Source organism: Thermobia domestica, chromosome 5 (assembly GCF_964235325.1).
Source record: "Thermobia domestica chromosome 5, izTheDome1.hap1.1, whole genome shotgun sequence".
NCBI classification, from domain to species: domain Eukaryota; kingdom Metazoa; phylum Arthropoda; class Insecta; order Zygentoma; family Lepismatidae; genus Thermobia; species Thermobia domestica.
This window is the reverse complement of record NC_137458.1, coordinates 22,779,330-22,801,610: the sequence shown is the minus strand read 5'-3', so window position 1 is coordinate 22,801,610 and position 22,281 is coordinate 22,779,330. Positions and strand designations below refer to the sequence as shown.

At 33.4% G+C, this 22,281-nt stretch overlaps 1 protein-coding gene across 1 annotated transcript in view; it reads right to left on the bottom strand.

Moving 5' to 3' along the window:
• Positions 1–21,047, bottom strand: part of LOC145685789 (homeobox protein SIX6-like) — a 246,564-nt gene extending 225,517 nt beyond the window's left edge. The window contains exon 1 of the mRNA XM_081758319.1: positions 19,832–21,047. Within this exon, the coding sequence (XP_081614445.1) occupies positions 19,832–20,508 (677 nt within the window). The 5' untranslated portion in view covers positions 20,509–21,047. The remainder of the gene's footprint in view (positions 1–19,831) is intronic.
• Between the last annotated feature and the right edge of the window lie 1,234 nt (positions 21,048–22,281).

Genomic DNA, 22,281 nt, shown 5'->3' with positions numbered 1-22,281 from the left:
GTTTTGAACCTGCATTTATGTTATTCTGTTTTCAAACAAATTCTATTTAAAGGTGTTTAGATGGCTTTCTTGAGAAAATTAGAGAAATGTTAGTTTGATAGTAAACTTTTCAGGAAAAGTTTAGGTTAGTCAACTATTAGAAGTTAATTTTGGGGAAACTTTTCTAGGAAATGAAAATGACGACTTGGGTTAGATTTCAAAATTAGATATTTCGCCAACAACTCCATAATGGGTCATAATTCATTTTATATAAACACATGAAGGATGGTTAAGTGTTATAAATATTATATAGAAATAGTCTTTATTTACAGTCTACACGTTTCTATGCATATAAAGGCTTGTAACAAAATTACAATTTTACAATATGTTGCTAATACATTTAGTTCCAAAAATTCCATTTAAAAATAATACTGGTTTTTATTAGATGCTTTTTTAAAATCATAATAAATAAATAAATAAATGGAACGATTCTGTTACCATTCATAAATTAATATCTTACTTACAAATCCACATAATTCAATTAATTTAAAATAAATAAAGCGAGAAAATTACTACCTTCCATTTTCAACTTAAGAAAGTCTCTGGCCAGTTATGTGTGCGTGATTAACGAAATGGTGAGTGGTTAGCACATCGATTGTCGAACGTACTTTTATTAAGAGCCTGCCTTACTAAAAATAATACAAAATTTACCATTTTCTTTTGCTTTTTTGTTCATTAGTGAAAGGAGATAATGAAATGCAACTTACCACAATCATAGATAATGTTATTCTACAGCAGAAAATATGAACCTGAAGAATTTTCAGTGTTGCCATTTATAGAAATTACAGTGTTGCCAGAATAACATTTTCCCCACAATCTAAGTTAAGGCAGAGACTCGAGGAACGAACTCAACTGCATTTGATTGCATATCATGTTGTTTTGGTATCCTGTGAACTATTTTTTAAATAGTTGTATTTAGTTTGTAATAAACAAAATAGTTTTAACATACTAACTAACTAACTCTATGGCCTATGGAACCCGGAGGTTCAATGCCGCGTTCACAAAAGCTCTCCACTGACTTCTATCCTTAGCTAAGTTTTAACATACAGTTATTAAAATTAAATAATAATGCTATTTAAAAAGTAGTTCACAGGATATCAAAATAAAATGATACGTAATCGAATGGAGCTGTGTCCGTTCCTCTAGTCACTATCTTAGCTTAGATTTTTGGGGAATTGTTATTCTGGCAACACTGTAATTTCTGTGGACGGCAACATTCAAAATTCTTCAGATTCATATTTTCTGTTGTACATAACATTATCTATGATTGTAGTAAGTGGCATTTCATTATCTCCTTTCACTTATGAAAACAAGCGAAGAAAAATAGTAATTTTTAAATTATATTTAGTAAGGCAGGCTCTTAAGCGACAATTCGCCACTTCTTAATTCAAGAATGTAATAAATGATCTACTTAGTTTAACACCCGCGGTTGTAGGGTTTTGTATGTACCACAAAAGAGAAGGAGCCTATAGATCCAGAACATTCGTTTGGAGGGGTGGATCGCCTTATGGAAGATTAATATGGGCTTGAAATATGGAGTTTTACATTAAACCAGAATAAAGTAGTGAAATATTTTATATATAAACCTGAAAAGTAACCTTGGAGGACGTCTACCCCACTGTACTCTCCGTAATTCCGCCAGTGGACGCAGCTGAATAATTATGGAAGATTGCGTGATCTGAGAAAAATTGGAGAAAATGGAAAACTCCGAAGAAAACCATGGGCTGCTCATTAGTGCTGTTAATAATGGAATAATGGATTCCTTGAATGTTCGACTAACAAGAATGCGAATAATTTTGGCAGCACCAATGGCGTATTTAAGGTGGTGTTTCCGGGCTTAAGTCCCCCCCCCAAATTATTTACTATATTAAAGTAAATAGAATATCTTGCAGAATTTTTATAGCCTATTTCCAGGAATAAAGTTAGCAAAGGCCCCACCCCGAAACAAAAATCTTAAATAGGCCACTGAGCAGCACTATTGCACACCACAAATACTGAGTACAATGCTGCTTCGAGATTAATCCTTCGAACGTCGTAGCCCGAGGTTATGTTCTGAATGTCAAAATAGAGTCAATTCTTTTTATTATTAATGTATATTTCTCCCTGCATATAATGTTGCAAAACTACATAAAAGCAGCATATATGTTATTGTTAAATATTTGAAGAAAAAATAAACACGAAATTCCAGGCGTAGGTATGTGGAATAGTTAATACTCACAAAAATAACATTTTCTGATGACCCGGTCCAAGGATTAAATATCTTGTTCCAGAACCTCGGCTACAAGACGTGGACCTACAAGGCTCCGGGTATAACAATATTTCAGATAGAAATGTGGTAGACAATCAATTGTGAACATGGAGCTGAACCGAACTGAGAATGAAATTTCTCGTTTGATCTAATTGTTAGACGAGCGTTTCTCAACCATTTTTCCTTTGGGGCACACCAAAGTACGTCTCAAACTTCCGCGAAACACCTACGTGTAATTTTTTTTCCTAGACGCAAGAAAACAAACACATAAAAATACATTCAATACATTCTTTTAAAAAAATTATGGAACGACTATGAGGTACAAATCTCACAAGCAAATTATATCGATTCCATGGGACTCCCGCATTGAGAAAAATCCGTTCTCCGGACAGCGGTATACTGTACAAATATACTTGCTTACTACAGATATCAGTACGGAGCATACGTTATGCTATGTAGGCACTGCCCTTAGATGTTACAGCATGCCGTTGAAGGATGTCTAATATCTAACAGTCTTCCTTATATTACACACACACACACACACACACACACACACACACACATATATATATATATATATATATATATATATATATATATATATATGTGTGTGTGTGTGTGTGTGTGTGTGTGTGTGTTACCTTCGTCACCTATATGTTATATATGTCCATTTGTATGTGAGATCCTGACCGCTTGTATTGTTTCATACGGAAAGTACGTACAGATGGAACATTTATAAGGAAAGTAGGGGTCTATTATAAAACATGCGTTTTCAGTTACATGCCTGCTGTACGTTAAGTCCAAAAACTACAGGAATTACGCATGTAACCTACCTTTTTAAGTACGCCACCTACATTTTTTTCTCAGTGCACCATCAGAGTTAAGCGCTCTACCACTGCACCACTGTGCCTCAATAAATTCAACTGAACTCAACTGAACTAATTTTCATAGAATTGTTAATTATTGACGAACAATCCTTTAATTTTTTTTCAATAAATTCTTATCGGAATTTAACAAAAAAAAAATCTCGAAAATTTTGACGAAATCAATTCAAAATAAAGGACTTTTTGAATTGATTAAATGTCGACTAAAAGCAGGGAATTCGTATTATTATTCGGTTCAAAATGTTTTTGTCATCGCGAATTCTGTCGAGGAATTACAAGCTTAAAATATATAAAACAATAATCATGCGTGTTGTTCTGTATGGTTGCGAAACATGGTCGCTTACTCTGAGGGAAGAACATAGACTGAAAGTATTTGAGAACCAGATCCTGAGATGAATATTCGGACCCAAAAGGAACGGGAATGAGGGATGGCGGAAACTTCATAACGAGGAACTGCATAATTTATACGGTTTCCCAAACATTGTTAGGGTCATCAAATCTAGGAGGCTTTGGTGGGCAGGTCATGTAACGAGAATGGAAGAAAGTAGGGACACTTAAAAATTTTTAACACATTCGAGTCGGAGGCCCTCTTTGCATGGTTTCTCCTTCAGGACGGCGGTTCTACCATGTTTTTTGGAATTTTGTAAAAAATCTGCTACAAAGAATACAATTACAAAATCTTTTATTTCAGAGCATATACTCTTAGGACTATTGAATACAGAAATCTCAAATCATTTGTTCATTTCTATACATTTTTATTTATTTGTTATAAATGAGCCTTTTTCAATTATAAAAAAAGTCCGACGAACAATACAATTGGATACTGAGGTACCTATAATAACTTTTACAGGCACCCACATCATTGATAATGAAATACAAGAACCTTACAGTGATTTTCTGGATACGCCACTAACTATCTAGAGAAAATGTATAAACAGCCAGATGCACGAAACTCTCCTATCAATGCCTGTAAACTTGAAACATTGGTACGACAAAATATCCACGCGGTATGTCAAAATATCCGCGACTTCTGTAAAATAACATTTCTAATTCAACCCCTCAAATATTTTTCTAAATACGCTACTGTCTATCCGTGTGGATAGCTCCATATTTGAACACACCATCGCTGTATATTGTGAATTATTACAAAGAAAGACTTTTGTCCCCATCCCAAAACTATATTGTTCGAATTATTGCCGAGTAAATAAAAAAAGAACTTTCCTCGCATATTATTATGGAGTACGTAAATCCGGGTCATTGTTCGAGTCATCGATTTCAGATCGAGAATACAAATCCATCTTATCTAGTATATTTCGTATCTCTTCGTCGCCCAAATTGTCCATTATGAACGAAAACAATCTAACAAACAGCAAGAGCAATCATTCACAGCTGTTTCGGTTGAAGCACAATTGACAAATTCGTGCGGAAACAGTCTCTCAAGGTCAACGACTCCCCCTCATTCTGAACTGGTCGCACTGCCATCTCAATTTTTTTTACAAGTATTAGAGGCATCACAAAGTATAACTGAGAAGTCGAAACCCTTCTACAGACATACGTTTGCCATTCAAAGTAACGAAACCTTAAGCCCGCCGGGTAGGCGGGCTCCGTCCACTGAAGAAAGAAAAAAAAGCCCGCCTACGTGACGGGCTCCGTCTCGAATGTGTTAACTAAAAAAACGACCATTAGGAAGACCTGGATGCAGAAGGGAGGACAATATTAAAATGGATCTCACAGAAATTGGAATACAAAGTAGAAACTGGATCCAGTTGGCTAAGGATAGAAGACAATGGAAAGCTTTTGTGAACGTGGTATTAAATCTCCAGGTTCCATAGGCCATAGAATAGACTACAGTTAAAGAATTGCATATTCAACTGTTTATGCACTGAGCTAAAATCTGTAAAATATCTACTTCTACGCCGTAGTGTTTTTTTATTTGATACCAACGAGGGAAGAAACAGAGATTTTTTGCTGAAATTCTAGAGCATAGGATACTAGTGAGCAGGGCCGGATCCAAGACCGACTTCTGGGGAAGGGGGGCGGTGGGTTGTCATACTGTTACTTAGAGCTACTTTAAACAGCTTCAAACTCTGGAATGAGTTTTACTTATATGTATAAAATAAGAAAGTTTCCTCTTCTGGGGGGCGATCTCTCCGATCGCAGCCCCCTGGATCCGCCACTGCTAGTGAGAAACTTTCGAATCAACCATGTTGATGCTCGTAACTGTGAATACAACATGCAATATATTAGCTATATATAATATATAAATGCAGCCTATGTAACTTACATTGTACTGAAACACATTTCGAAATAAGAGAAAGAAGGAAGACATTTTTTTCTGAATATGAAGTTACATCTATTTATCATCCTGTAAATAGATTGAACAAGATTTTACGAGTAGTAGGATAATCGTACATTTAGTACGATAGTTGCCTACACATCATATCCTACATTTATATATCCATATACTACCCAAATCTTCACAGGTAATGGTATCCCAAGCACCATAAATTACAATCACAGCTTTAGATGTATTCGCAATCTATTAAATACAACTCTAGTCAATAAAACAAAGAAGATTAACTCTGGACAAAATATTATCCGGTAGATTAAGGAGTGCCGTCAGAAGATTTACAATTTATCTATCTATTTATGTATTCCTTCACGTCCTTCTTTCCGTTTTATTTTTCCCTCCCGAGAAAAACTGACCACAAATAACAACTGCACCATCCTGTGAGCAAATAATATATTTTTGTAACCGATTACGATCGACCCTACTAGTAGCAAAAAAAAAAAGAAATTTCGCTAAATTTATATAACGATTTCAATTTTTATTCTTTCATTTTTCCTGTTAACTTTATAAAAAATAGATCGAACTGATTTTGATGATTCTGATTCTATACAGCTACCATTATTGAGTACGCAGACATCTTTAAAAAAAAAATATTCCTACAGAGAAAAGAATATGATCATATTTATTGCAACGTATTTCAATTGTAGGGGCGTGGTGGTTCAGTGGTAGAGCGTTCACCTTTAGTGCATGGGGTCTCGGGTCCAATCCCAGCTTCCGCCAAGTGAACTTTGTGATGGACAAAACACCGTGTGCGTAGGTTTCCTCGGGGTTCTCCCGTTTCCTCCCACTTTCTTCATTCCACCACTTCATTCATTTCTCATCGTCACCATCTCCTTTAGCCTAGTCGTGGGACGTGAAAATTAAATAGACCTATTCCATTTCATTTCAATTGAATATGCTGATATATAACGTTTCTTAACTCTGAATTATGAGAAATACTTCTTAAAAACCAAAGTACGTGTGGTGTATTTTGTACGGCAGTTTCTGTCTAACTTTGTGGGATGCCCGTTGAAGTATCTATATTCCGTTGTCAGATATATAAGTGAAAGTTCGAGCAATAATATCCAGATTTTGGGAGAGTAGGGACGGAAAGCAATCTTTGGAGGATCGGGTTATTTTTGGCACCCATGGCTGCAGCACGACCCCTCCAAATATTATCAGTCTTTCAAATGTAAGACTTAATGCTTTTCAGACAGACATGATGAACTTATTAAAAAAAAAATAGTTTATGACGTCACGGTTAAATTGCCTACCAAATATCTCAGCAATGAACAATACGATGCAACCTATATTGCTCACTTTTCAAGTTACGGAAGCACGAAGATTCCTGTTTATTTTAATACGCTTGATTTTTTAAAATAAATTTTGAAAATATTTATCATTTGGGTCCAGCTAGGTTTTTGTAATTAGACCCTACATTTTGATTGAAATGTTAATATCTATGATTAAAAAAAAAAAAAAAAAAAACTTGGGACAGGACGCTATAACTTCTTTTTAAAATTATTCTTAATCTTGTAATATATATGCCTCTGTATGTGTGTGTGTGGATTTTAGTGCAATATGACGTAAATTATTTCCAAAAATATATATATATATACTGTGAAACGACACTTATTGGAGCCCTACGTTATACGGACAAAATTTCTTGTCCTGGCAAAAACACGGTATATGTATTGTTATGAGAGGAAACCCGCCCTTTTAAAGTCACTGGCAGGGACGTACGCAGGGGTTGGGTTCTGGGGGTCCGGACCCCTGAAATTTCGACTTTTGTGTAAATTTAGTCTAATTTTAGGGGCAATTTTAGGAATTTTAATATAAAATAGCTTCATATTTAGTTTGGACCCCCTCCGAAATAAATACCTGGGTACGCTACTGGTCACGGGCAGTCTTCTTCTATCCCTAACGTTTTTAAAAACCTCTTCACAACGAACATGAAGTATTCTAATCTGATACTTATTTAGAACTGAAACTACTTTCTGCAATTTGAAAAATAAATATTCAATTTTGATCCATCAGTTACTAGTAAATTTCGTTCAGAAGTCTGTGTTCGCGGCACTTTCGATCAGAGACTTACAGGAGACAATTAGAATATTGTTGACATTTCCCCAAATCAAATCTTATGATTATTGTTAGTTTTACCTATAGTTTTAGTACTTAATAATAATAATAATAATAATAATAATAATAATAATAATAATAATAATAATAATAATAATAATAATAATATGTACCGTACATATAATGTATTTTATATTGTGTTACTTTTAATACAAATAGTAAGCGAGTCAAGGGACTCTTATAGGGGATATGAATTATACTTCGGAAGAAACTGATCACACAAGCGTTATATTTTGCCGAACATCCCCATATAAGCACATCCTTCAGCGATTTTTTTTTAACAGAAGAGTGCCTATTTCCTCAGTAACTCAAACGCGGAGAATAGCATTTCGATATTTATCTGTATTTACAATTAGGTATGGGATCTATACTGTTAAGTGATCTATATAGTGTATACTGCATCAATTATCACAAGAGCTCTGAGTATTCTAAATTGGTATAACGTCTCTATAACAGAGGCATCTTATTTACGGAGAAATAATCGTGTTCCATCTGTGTCCGCAGTTAAGAGCACGTAATCTCTCACTATGAACAAAATGTTACGATTTTATATATATATATATTATTCCAGTGTTTGAAGTGGAAAAAAAGCAGAGGCGGTATGTTTTATTACGATTTTGACTCGACTATTTAAATATTAAAATACAGTGTGAGTATGTTGCCAAAAAGATCACGTTTCTATTTTCATAATGACTGAAAATCATTGGAGAGCTTCTCTGTAATTACGGGGGCGGACATGGGGAGACTTTGATTCCCCAACAATAATTTTCTGAAAAAAAAAAATATTCTCTTAATATTGTATTATAGAGAATTATACACGAAAACCCTCACAAACCAGGCAAGTTTTTAAATTAACAATCTTCTGCGGGAAAACTCAGGAATTCCCACTCGAACAGTCCCTAAATCCGCCCATGCTCAAAACACGACATTTATATGCATTAAGGCAAGAAGACACAAACACATACATAAGAAAGAAACAATCCAATATGCCACATCAAAATATAATCTAGATGAACTTCCTTGAAGACATGTCTTTTTTTTTTTAAAAAAAAAAGGTAGGAAAAATATTTTTAAAAAGTCGGTGTTGTCAACTTAAAAATTATTTCTACATAAGAAATAAAATCTTTTCACGTGCTAAGCTATTTATCAATTATTGTGTATAAAAATGGATTTATTAAAGGTATTTTCAGTGACGGTATGTCTTTTATCATTGAAAAACCAGAGGCGGTATGCCTTCATCACTGAAAAACTAGAGGAGGTATGGTATACCACCGCATACCGCTTCACTTCGACAACTAGGATGTCTAAAAACTTGTCTGTTACGTCATGGCCTCGGTGATCTACTGTTCATCTTTCTGAACATTTTTACACGGTAATAGCTCCTTTGAAAGAAATGAAATACTGTATTAGTTTTAAAAAAAGGTTTCACCACGGTCTCCATACATTAATTATAGTTTATAAATTTACTCAATTTACAATAAACAGTATGAGATTTTTTTTTAACAAATTCTACGTCATTTAATAATTTCAAAAATGCTTTTTGTTTGCAATATATTTCATATTCGGTAACAAAAAAAAATAACTCCCTGCAATTTTGATGGCATTAAATATGCATCCTAATTTCTTGAGCTACAAAAAAAAAAAAAAAAAAAAAAAAAACTGTGAACAATTTATTTAATATTAATTTGTAGGTACTATCTGCCTGATTTTATAAATTTTTAATAATATATATTGGGGAGCATAAGGAAAGTGGATATTATCTATTTTAAAAAAGAAATATTTTTTCCGTATTTTGAGAAACATAACCAAAATACACTGAAAAAAAAAATATTATAAACATTCTGAACGAAGTGGTATTTCATAAATTAATCTATCGGGTTTATGCTAGTGGTGGGCACAAAAACCGGTTTTTCGGTTTTTAGAAAAACGGAAACCGGTTTTGAGAATTTTCAAAAAACTGGTTTCGGTTTTTCTCCGAAACCGGTTTCGGTTTTCTACGAAACTGGTTATTGGTTTTCTCCAAAACCGGTTCAGTTTTTCACCTGATCCGGTTTCAGTTTTCTTCAAAACCGATTCCGTTTTTTTTCAAAATTTGTTCTATTTCTTGATGTCGGTTTTTCGGGTTTCGGTTTTTATAGAATCCGGTTTTCGGTTTTTTATAAAAACTGGTTTTGCCCATCCCTAGTTTATATAATGTTGCACACGAGACAAGAAATAATATTTTTCCGTCTCAACACGGAAATTTTGTAGAAATCTCGTTTCGTATTGATTCTCAATGCAATATTTCTCTGATCTCGGTGCTCGAAAACTGTTTCTTCGTCTCGTGTCGTTTTAAATTTATGTCGTACAAAACGTGTGTCCTGATTTCTTTTTCGTATCTAATTTCACCTAAAAGTTATCACAAACCTTCGCACCACAAGACGTCCACGAACGGTGTGATATAACAACATTTAAACTTATTTATTATTTATTATTGTGAAGTAGACTATTGAAGTAAAAAATTATTGAAGTATATTATGTAATGACTTGCGTATCTTTAAACGTTAATAAATGCTCTTCATTGTGTTCACATAATCAGTTTATCAATTTATTATAATTAGTTAAACGAACTTAAAAAGTTCGTTACTAAATTCTCTATGTTCGTGTGTGTGTGTTATTTGCGAATTTTTCAATTTTGAGCCCTCCAGTCGACAGAGTCAAAAACTATCTCGAAGAAGTCCTGAAATTTTTCGCGTCACTCTTACCGTTCCCGAGATATTGGCCAAAAAAAAAAAAAAAAATCCGATTTCGGGAGATTTAAGGAGTCATATCTCGGGAACCGTGAGTCATAGAGAGATGATGTTGGTGTTGATCAATGCCGAAGAGGATAGTGAACATTTTGGTACCAAGTAGTAACCGGTGGCCACTCGTTATATCTGTATTTTTAGTATATACACAGTGGCAGATCCAAGGGGGGCTATAGGGGATATAGTCCCGCTTGACGCTCAGGTATACACTGGATAAAATGGGCTTCAATCCTGCTTTACACTGGAGAAAAAGGCAAACTATGGTTTAGCTCCTCCCTTGATCATATCCTGGATCCGCTACTGTATATACATATACGGTGATAAAAACTGACAGCAGCTCAATATAGCTAATTCAATAGATCCCCTATAATACGCAAATTCCAAATATGTAGGTGTATTATCTACTGAATTTAATCAAATAAATTTAATATACAATTTCATATAAGTTTCGAAAAAAATAATTATTTTTTGTTATCGTCTCTAATTTAGAAACGTTCTTCGCGTCTTGTATTCGAGACGAAATGAGAAACTTCACAGTTTTCGTAGACAAACACTAAGTCTATGAAATATAGTGTACATAGGTTAGTAACTACATATGTTTCTCTGTAGGTTATTTCTTGTGTAAGAAACCTAACGTTACTTGATTTTTTTTTTTTACACCAAGTGAACTTTGTGGTGGACAAACACCGTGTGCGGGGTTTCCTCGAGATTCTCCCGTTTCCTCGCACTATTTCATTCGTTTCTCATCATTACAATCTCCTTTAACCTCGCCGGAATAAGCGTTGGACGTAAAAACTCACAAGATTTCATTTCATTTTTAATTTTTTTTTAAACAACGAAAGCTGATAATTGTGGTTAAAAATATATCTACAAGTTTGTAGTTTTTAAGTATGTAAACAGTTAGTTCGAAGGACAAACAACGATTTCTAGATTATACAGTACAAAAAATCTGTTTTAGCACTATCTGCAATCACGTTTAATAAACTTTATAAACATTATTATTCGTCAGAAGAAATCGTGGAAATAATGTAAGTGTACAATAGTTATATGGTTAATGTGTGGCGCTTGATAGTCTTAAACATTTATATTAATAAATTTCCAGGGAAAGTAACGTTAAATAGTTGACTATAACTCCAAGAATAACGTTTTAGGTTCAGCCTTAAAAAATATAGCTATTAATATAACTTTACTTCTTTTACACATATTTTGCCTTAATAAAATTAGATGTGCGCAAGACATTACAAATTCTATTTATTTTAACTTCACGTGATACGGAGGTAGGTGCTAATTCAGATGATCTCCAAATACATATACATCACTATTCGAAGTAAATAACAAATCAAACATCTTACACATAAAACTGAATGTATTTTTCAGCTGTAGAAGTCCAGACCAGTTTGCATTTGAAATAAATTTTTGAACTTAGTTAACACCTACTTTGCGCTGGTTTTTTTTTTAATCGTCACTTTCATTAAAATGCGTAAGAGGAGGAAGAGGGGGTTCAAAATTTATGCAACATATAGAGCATCTCACGACATCCCTCAAGTTAGACTGATGAAATTTGGGTATAGGTGTCTTCTTATTAATAATAATTTTACATGTGTGCCACTGTTTCTAAAAATTCCTGTTCTAAAGGGAGGTGGTAGTGTATTTAAATAATATTTTAATTTCCCATTTGGTGTTCGTAACATTACAAAAGTAAGGAATGGGCTGCACCGTTTGAAATGAATTTTTGAAAATAGTTGTGACTTGGGTGAAGCTATATATTTGTATTACAATTTGATTTAAATTGGCATCGTAAGGACTGGAGAAGGGATTTAATTTTTTTCGCGTAGAATAACAGCGGCACAGTTTGAAATATATTTTTTTTTTAACAAAACACTTGTGTCGCCCTGGGCTTTTGTCACTTCATTTCGATTTAAACACGGATCCTAAAGGGGGGGGAGGTTGAAATATACCTTTTAAATGTTTTCAATAAACTGTTTCCTAACTTCCTATCACAAATACGAAAGCACCATACCATAACCGTTTCGCCCTGCTTTTCTGTTCATTTTTCCTATCAAGACTCGTTGAGCCTGGACACGAAAATTCAGTTTCTAACGAATCATGCATAATAAATACAGTGGACTCCGTATTATCAGGCCTAATTCCAAATAAATAAATAAAAATAAAAGTAGGAATAAATTTTTTGAACAATCTACTTGCATTTTAACGCCTTCATAAAAGTACAACTTTGTCAAGGTGAAGCAGCCATCTATCACTGACTTTTTCAAACACTTAAAACTATCAAATTTTTACTTTTTTCTTTCTTCGTAAGCCCACATTTTCCCCACATTCATCAGCGCATAATAAAATAAGTTTATTTATTTATATTTCTTTTTCTTTTTAAGAATTGAGTCTACGTTTTACGTAATTGTTTTGCTTATTTTGAAATTGCATTTGTACTGTACACTGTACATCATTTTATGTTTCCTGCAATTAAGTTTGGCATTATTAAAAAAATTATCTTAAAACGTGTAAACTGTTTTTTTTTTTATTAATTCTTGGACACTTTCTTTTTCTGCAGTACTTTTTTTAACCATAGGCGTACAGTACAGTACCCTGGCCTAAGAGATCAGAAAATATGAATAACAGCAGGGTCCTTGTATAAATCCTCTGTTTTTTAATGGCATCGCATGGGAAAGGAAGGAAGAACTGTAGAATTTATGTTTTCTCGTTATTCAGTCTGACCTTTTTCAGTATTAGACAGGATTATCGGAACTCTACTGTAATTTTGTAATACCCAACAATTTTTGCCGTAAGTTATGGTGTTTACAAGTTGTATAAGATATTAATTAATCTATTTCACTCAAGTTCTTCTGTACTTAATGCTATTGTTTTGGTATAACAATAGCTTCTACGATCACCAGGGGGAAAAAAATGATACATCTATATGGGGCTACGTGCTCTTCGTCAATACTTTACAAACGAATGGACAAATTCGAATAGAGTTTTCCGAACTCTACTGAACGTTACGTTCTCTCTATGAAAGAAAACAGACTCAAAATGCTGGTTGACTGATTCTAGATATTACTGGCGAAATGAAGGAAGAACTGTCAAGTGCATATGTAGTATTGCCAGATAAGATGATATTTGGGATAGTCTTGTCTCGAAAAGATAACATCGAAGTGTTTTCTCTTCTCGAAAAGTTCATATTTTTCTATTGGAAGATCTTTTTCTCGTTTCGCATCACATAAACAAAAAAAAAAAAAAAAAAAAAACGTTGTCTCTTCTTGTCGCGTGGACAAATACTATACATATGTATGCTTATTTTTGATTAGTGTCTGTACACACTAATAATAAAAGAAGAATAAGATCTTTGTTCTACGAATATTTCGTAAAGGCGAGGTTATATAATTTTGACATTAAGAAACACGGAAGAATCACGTTATTAGCTATGAAGTGAATAGCAGAAGGGGGTAAAAACACCTACAGGAAGGCCGTAATTGAAATATACGGGTCAAATAACACAAAATATGGTTAAGAAAAAGTATAAGGAAATTAGAAGTCTGGATCAAGATAGCTAAAAGTGGAAAGCTGCGTCAAAACCAATCGAAAGATTGTGAATTGAAAACAAGATAGAATACTCCATATAAAACATTATCCCACAACACACTAATCCGTAACTTGAAACGAGGCAAAGTTATGTGTGTGAACATAATTGTAAATATTGTATACACACATAAAATATTGCAATCTTTTTTTTTATCATTTTAAATAAAAATTGGATTGAATAGTATTGTATATTTATTCGTTTAAATCAACCATGTTCTACACTCAAATTATTATTATTATTATTTTCAATTTGTACGGTGGTGGTTAACGTCTCAAACAGTTGCGCTGCATTTCGTCAAGAGTATGAGTTCAGTAAATAATAATAATAATAATAATAATAATAATAATAATAATAATAATAATAATAATAATAATAATAATAATAATAAGAAGAAGAAGAAGAAGAAGAAGAAGAAGAAGAAAAACATGATTCGATTAACGATCATCTCTAGCAGAATGTTTTTTAAAACAATGAAGTCGTTCTATTTCCGATTGTGAGAGCCGAAGTATATCCTACTTCGACTTCTGCAATCGAAATCTGAGAGGCGTGAAATAGATCTAGTGTTCCGGACAACGCATTCGTTTTATTACAACTAACGGGGAAGAGGGTGAGTCTGAACCAAATAATGCATTTTTCTCTATTTAGCTTCAGTACCTAAGATATAACAATCCCAGTAGAACAAAACACAATTCTATGCATTTTTCATTTCAAACAAATGCAATTTTTTATCGAAAATTTTATAGTCGGAACAAAAAGTAAAATTAACTTTGCAAAGACCGCAAACATTACCTTGTACTGTGTCGTCCAAAATGTTTCAAGTAAATACTTAAGTTAACAATATGCCTCAGGGTCGTACTCGAGTTAACAATACGGAGAAGGTTAGAATATAGCAATGCTTTGTCTTAGTAATTCCATTAATGTTTTCCTTAAAATGTTATCATGCTTTATACACACGGTTCTGGATTCAATTCCTGGTAGTAACTCTTGATTTGAATCTCACTCTGAGTTGTATATTTCTTCTTGTACTCTAGCCATACTGAAAAGGAACTACGAAGTTAAATTCTCATAAATAGATCAACTTTTTGTTAACACCTATGAGAAACGGTATCAACACTTTTGATATCCACATGGAATTATGCCTCAGAGAGAAGTTAATAACATTTGTCCTATTATGAATCCTATTTTAAGATTGTCGCTCTACCTTACTGGATATAGATACTTTTTTTTCTTTCTTTTTTGAGCCAACTTCCTTCCGAAGGTTTCTCCCTCTATCACAGATGCGGTTTTTATAGCCTATATTGTATACCCGTACTAGATGGACATGAAAACTAATGTTCCAATTCCCTTTGTTGATTAGTGGTATGATCATAGGCTATGCTGTAGCATCCCCAGCGCATTATATTTAAAAAAATCTTGCAAGGTCTTAAAAATCTGAATAAATCATAATTTTTATATTAATATCTACAGGGCCGGATTTAGGGATGTGCACCGGAGCACATGCACCCCTTCGTTGTAAGTATACACTATCTAAAATGAGAAGCTAGCAGTGAAAATAGCAACACGTCCGCTTGCGGCTTAAAAGAAAGTGGGGCTTTGCAAAAGCAATAGTTTTAAGTCGATTTTCTGAAGGTTAAAGGGAAAGGATTCACCAAACAAAACAATATTTCTTATTCACACCACAGATGCCTAAAAACATTTAAAAATTCAATTTTAATTAAAATGTAGTGGCAGTTATTGGTATACTTCCCGTCAAGAAATCATGAATCCGGCCCTGAATATATAGCCCTATATATATATATATTCCTTTCCTATGAAAATAACTCCTTGGAAAGGTAAATTTAATTACAAATTATTACACCGAAATAATAAATCACGGGCTAGTGAAAACAAAATCGCGTACTTGTTACCGTAACAGCAACTCTGTATTAAAAGTTTAGGATCTAATTCTGTTACTGTGTAAGTTAAAATAAGAATTAGAACGGATGTACAGAATTAAATCTTAGGAAAAGTTATTAATCTTAACTTATTAATCTTAATACTTAATACTTTCTGTAAATATATTTTATTTTAAAAGCCTTGTATCTCATTGAATAGTTAGAGTCATTTGGGGACAAAAATACCTGTTAGCAATTGTATCTGAAATACTTATCTCGAAAATATCATAATATCTAAACATTTCTAAGTCTAATCTTATAGTCAATGTGAATCTATCTACAAGATTGATTTTTTCGTTCTTTGCAAAAAAAAAAAAAAAAAAAAAACGAAGAAATTTTTTAAAAAAACAGTATTAAAATTATTACAACGTAGGCTAATTTAATGCAGATCCAAAATATTTTACTCTTACATAGAAAGAGTGAAGCAACGAACTTACGTCCTCCAAAATAGCTACGTTCATTTTATAACACATTTTGAGCATTCATTTTGGTTTGTAACTTCTCAAAGTCCTACTCAGTAAAAAGTCTAAGAAGTAAAGAAGTACTTAAGTCAAAGTAGCTTCTCAAATTTTTCCTTGTGTGGCTCACACACTAGGTTGTTTCCCGGTTTTTGATTGGAAAAAGGAACCAAATGAGTGTTTGAAACGTTTGGAACTAAATATATTTTGAGAATGTAAACGAACCGAGCTCTAATAATAATAATAATAATAATAATAATAATAATAATAATAATAATAATAATAATAATAATAATAATAATAATAATAATAATAATATAAATGTCATCTCACACGAATTACATGTTTGCCAGTTCTTAACTATTGGGGCGTATTGCTCAAGAATAGCATTTTATAAATACTAAATTAAAATAATACGCTGTAATTGTTTTTTGCAAGGGTTTTGGAAAGAAAAAAAATATGAAAATTACGCTGTGAAATTATACGAAGAGAAATAACCAACAGTCTATTTTCGGCATTTCTTTTCTTCTTTAAGTAATGTATGGTCAATTCAGTAAAACATGGATCCTCAGAAATAACAGACTCTCTTAAATGAACTAATGCCGTATATTGAAAATTTTAAGCTATTTTTCTCTTTAAATTCGAGACGGTTTTTTAATGTAAGAGACGGTTTTTGTTATGTCAAAATTACATTTTGAAGGAAAAAAAATTCCACATGAACATCACTTATTCTAGAATAGTGTTCCTAGGTATGACCTCCTCTCATTTTCTGAGATATATAAGCTGCAGTCTTAGAAATTGTATTTCATAATGTGTCTCATGAAGGCAAAAATACTTTGCCGAAACTGTAACGATATTATTCACTAAATTGTATATGCTTTGGTCAGAATTTGTCTTTTACTTTATACAAAAATTTCCACGGTGTATTGCTCAGAAATGGATTTCTCAAGCATTTTTCTTTTGGTCAAAAATTTAATTAACTACCTTTTCTATTTTTTTTTTTTTTTTTTTTTTTTTTAAGTATCTACTTTTGCCACCCTTGGTTACACAAAAAATAGCCAACTTACGTGAGTTGTCAGTTTTAATAAGAAATGATACAATATGTACTACGTATTGCTTTTCTTATATGTATGGTTCCACATCTGTATACGACGAGATTAAGTAAAAATGGTCAACTTCAACAATTTCAATCCTATACGTTGCTTAAAAAAAAAATAAAAAAATAAAAAAAAATCTTACATTTTCTGTAGTCGTATCTGATAGTATTCGAGATAAATAGAAGTATTACTATCTGAGAATCAATTTTTTTACTTACATTAAGGAAATTCCCCTTCTAAACAAAATGAGAGTTTTTGAAATTTTGATTCATGAGTGGAAAAAAAGTTTTAGTGACATGAAAACATTTTTCAAATTTATAAAACATACTTTAAAAATTTTAAACCTGAGTTAATTTTTGAGAAAGTGCAGTATGAAGGATACAGTAATTAATAGAATATCGCATTTATTTGACCGTTTATTGCTGAAATATTTATAAAATAAGCAATTGAACTTAAAAAGATACATGAACAGTGTAAGTTTGTAATGATCATCTTTTGTTCTAACTAATGAACTGCAGCAATATTTATCTAGTTCTGATATTTACTATTCAGTTATTACGTCATTCATCAACATTATAAATTTCTCTTTTACGAACTACATTGATCACCGTCTTTTGTATTCGTTCAGATTCCTATTTTCAGTTTCTCCTTTATTTTTTTAATCTAATTTTTATTGAAACCTTTCCCTAGTATCATATGATGTAAAATTTGAAGTCAAGGAATACACTTAACTAGGAAGAAATTTAGTCTACACACTCACAAATTTCATAGGTAATCAATTACTGACAGTAATTGAGAACATTATTAATAAATAATATAATACAGGTTATTTGAGATTCAAATATAATGTTTGAATAAAAAGCAAGCTAAATGGAGATAGTAGAAATTTTTAAAAAGTACATTCCTATACAGGGTTTTTTTCTACTTTGAAAGCACTGTCATGTTTAATAAAATTATTAAACAATAAAACCGTAATATTATGAACTATTAATTATAATGTAGAATTAGATATTTTTCTATTCCCAAACTAAATATAAAACACTGCCACGTAACATTGAATGTATCCATTATTTAAGAAATTACACAACTTTTTTTGATCTTCGAAGATCGTTAAAAATGTTAAATTCGCAATACAGATGTCCGTTTTAATACACTAAGTTGAATGACAATTTAGCTATTAAAAAAAAAAAAAAAAAACAACGTTAGCAACACCTCAAAAGAATCAAAAATCTGAAGAAAGATTCAATCTCACAATTTGAATATTTTTTCGTACATTTATTGCATTAATTTATTACGTCTTTTTGAAAACGATTTTCCACAAATGTATGATGTATTCTCTAACAGAAATTTGTATAGCAATTACAAGATCGACTGTAACATTTAGATGGACAGAATGATAAAAGATCTCAGTAGATTTTTATCCCTAGCAATTCATTTGAACCCTTGTCGAATAAGTTATGTGACTACATTTTTTTTATTTATTTTATTTTTGAGTATAATCTTCTATAGAGCAAGTTACATGCAGTAGGCCAGGTTCACTTAATAGAACCAGCTAAATTGTAAAAACAAAAATTTATAGTCTGAAAATGATCCTGTGAACCGAAATGAAATATATTGTAGTTGGCTAATACAATTAGTCGCTCTTCATAAAATTCCGCTTATAGGAGCAACAACTGACTTGGACGAAAATAAATGGTCTTATGACGCGGGATACACTATAATACGTAAAACAAATTATAAACATTGATCTGGCCTGGTATTGCAATTTATTCGATCAACTTTGTCTAATGTTAACCGTATCCTTTTCTCTGAATTGTTGCAAAAAGTTTCCCCTCTCCCCACGTCTCCCAAAAAAAACTTTGTTAAGCTTCTTTTTTTTTTAAATAGCTCTTAGACCCACATTGTGTACACACACAGTAAGTTATAACAGTGATATTTTAGACATTTAAATATATTCATACGAATGTTTATTTCTTTAAAATAACGTAGTCCTTAAATCAAAGTGTGTTGTAAAAATACGTAGGCCTAGTTACTTTCATAAAAATACTTGCGGAATTTACTTTCGACATAGTAAATTATTGGCAAACTTAGTATCTTGAAAATATACAAATAGATCAACACCTGAATATTAATGTAATTTTTCTTTCAATCGACAGTTAGAAGAACTTAGTTTCCCACCGCCAAAACTTAATTCAAAATAACATTTCTACGCTTAAAAAGTTTTGCGAATGTAACGAAGAAATTCAACACACACCAATAACATTTTTTTTTTTCAGTTGAGAGCGTGTTATTAATATAAAAAAGATACAAAGTTGTTCTTACCTGTTTTTAGCGGCTGCAGCCCGATCCCTTTGGCGTCGATTTTTAAACCAGTTTCCTACTTGCGTCGGTGTAAGTCCGGTAGCTTGAGCGAGCTCCTTTTTCTTGGTGGGGTTTGGGTACGGATCCTGTAGATACCATTCTCGCAGTAGACTTCTCGTCCGCTCCTTGAAGCAATGTGTCTTCTGTTCACCGTCCCATATGGTTCTTGGTAACGGAAACTTCTTGCGAACACGATATTTGTCTACAGGTCCAAGAGGTCTTCCTCGCAACTTCTCCGCTTCTTGGTAATGTGCCTCTAACCACATTGCTTGAAGCTTAGCGTGCGATTCTTTCGTGAATTTATGGTGCTCTAGAATGTGGTAGAGCTCCCGAAAGTTCCCACTGTGGAAGGCGACAATGGCCCTCGCTCGAAGGACCGCTTCGTTCTTATTCAGTTCACCAATATTTGGATGCGCTACGGGTAAAGACCACAAAAACCTTGCTAATCGCTCTATATCTCCGCTTTCTTCCAAAGTCTCACATACGGCTGCCACTTGAGAAACAGTAAAATTCAATGTCGGCAATGCAAACATTGGACTTGGTATAATTGGCGGTGTTGCCGTGGACCCTAAGGAGCCCATGGTCCCTAGGGCTCCCATTGCACCTAGCCCACCCAGTCCGCCCAAGCCAAGAGCCATGCTGGGCCACCGGGAACCCACAGGACCTACCCTTTCCTCCACATAGGCCAGTTTTGGTACCTTTTTAATAAACACTTTTTTTTTAGACCTCAATTTTTTTAAAATTTAAAATTCCGAAAACCAAAACAATGTGTCTTCTTGGTTCGAGATTTTTTTTTTTTTTTCAGAAGCAGTCACACACACACAAACACAAGTTTTCACTGCACATGTTTTCTTTCGAGAAAGAAAATAATAATAATAGTAATAAATAAATACGTAAACAAATAGAAGAAAATAGCCTCCTGTTTCTCGCAGTGTCTTCACTGGCCGGGCCGCTACGAACCGCGCCGAGCCTTGCCGAAGATACCTTCAGCTAGCCAGCCAGCTGTATACAACAGACTACGTTTGAAAAGCCTCTCACCAACACACTGTGTCGGCCGCATCGCACGGCACACTTTTCCCTCGGAACTCCACTACTAAACGCAGGGGAGGAGTCTCATATGCGGATACGTGTCAAGTTTTATCAAGACACCCAGTGTCACTGCCCCTCTAATCAACATTATCACGCAAGCTATTTGTTAGTACACTCGACCCTGATTGGCTGCTCGTAAATCCCTTCAGAAGTCTCCATGGCAACGGTGTCAATCAACGTCAGGGCTGCCAATCACAAGCCAGCGGAACAAAGGGCATCCACGAATAGATACATTACAGGCGTGTTTGGCAACAAAAACGATGCATAATGCTCAAGCAACGAACACGGGACGCGAGAAGGGTATTTTATCGTTACGTTAGGGGTAGAGAAAGCGTTCAGATTTGTTTTGCTCCTTTTCAAATAATAAAAAAAGAGAGAGAGAGACTTGTTCTGGAATCATGGCGGAAGAATCTATACACTCGCACACACAGATAGATAGACAAGAGGAGGGAGGGGTTTCTTTATCCGCGTGCTACCAGGTTATGTTTTTTTTTTTTATGCTTTTGTATAAATGCGTGTTTGGTTAAGGGAAAAAGTGAAGCAGCTCAACCCAACGTCTAATAGTAGAGTCAATGATTTACCACGCGAAGAATCTCGTTTTTATATCAGAGACTGGTTTCTCATATTGGACTAGTATGTAAACAAATACTTTACAAAGGGGCGTCGACAGAGGACTCGAGCGTCGATACTCGCTACTACCTTCAGGAAAATGACTCTTTCTATTGTTATATATGCTTCTTTTTACATCATCTTGTACTGTCCTATATTTTATTAATCGATTAATCTGTATAGATCAATTTGTTCACGAATACATTTGAAATAAAGTGGAAATCTTACAAACAAACGAACACTGTTTAACAAATCAATATACACATTTGCTTCGATTATTTCTATAACAAATTATGTAATTTCAAATGTATAAGTTAAGTCAATTTTACACGCTACTTAATCTGATTGTGCAGAACTTTCCCTATATAATAGTACATATCATATATTTTTCACGTAAGCTATTTGTTACACAGTTCCGTGTGTGTAATTTAAACAACACAAAAAGGAAAATATTCTGACCCTGAAATAACGGAAAAGCGTAGACTACCGACCGAATTATACTATTCTATTGTTAGTAATTAGTTTCATTTATTCTATTCTTGATCTCCCTCTATTCTACTCTTTAGGATAAACGAAAGAACGCGAAATGGAATGAAGAAAGGGCAATAGATACATAACCTCCATGCCCTGAGCGAGGTTCGAATTTGCGAGTGACATCTTGCCCTCGCGTACAATGATGTACTATAGGCCTATATGCAGAATTTCAACAGCGG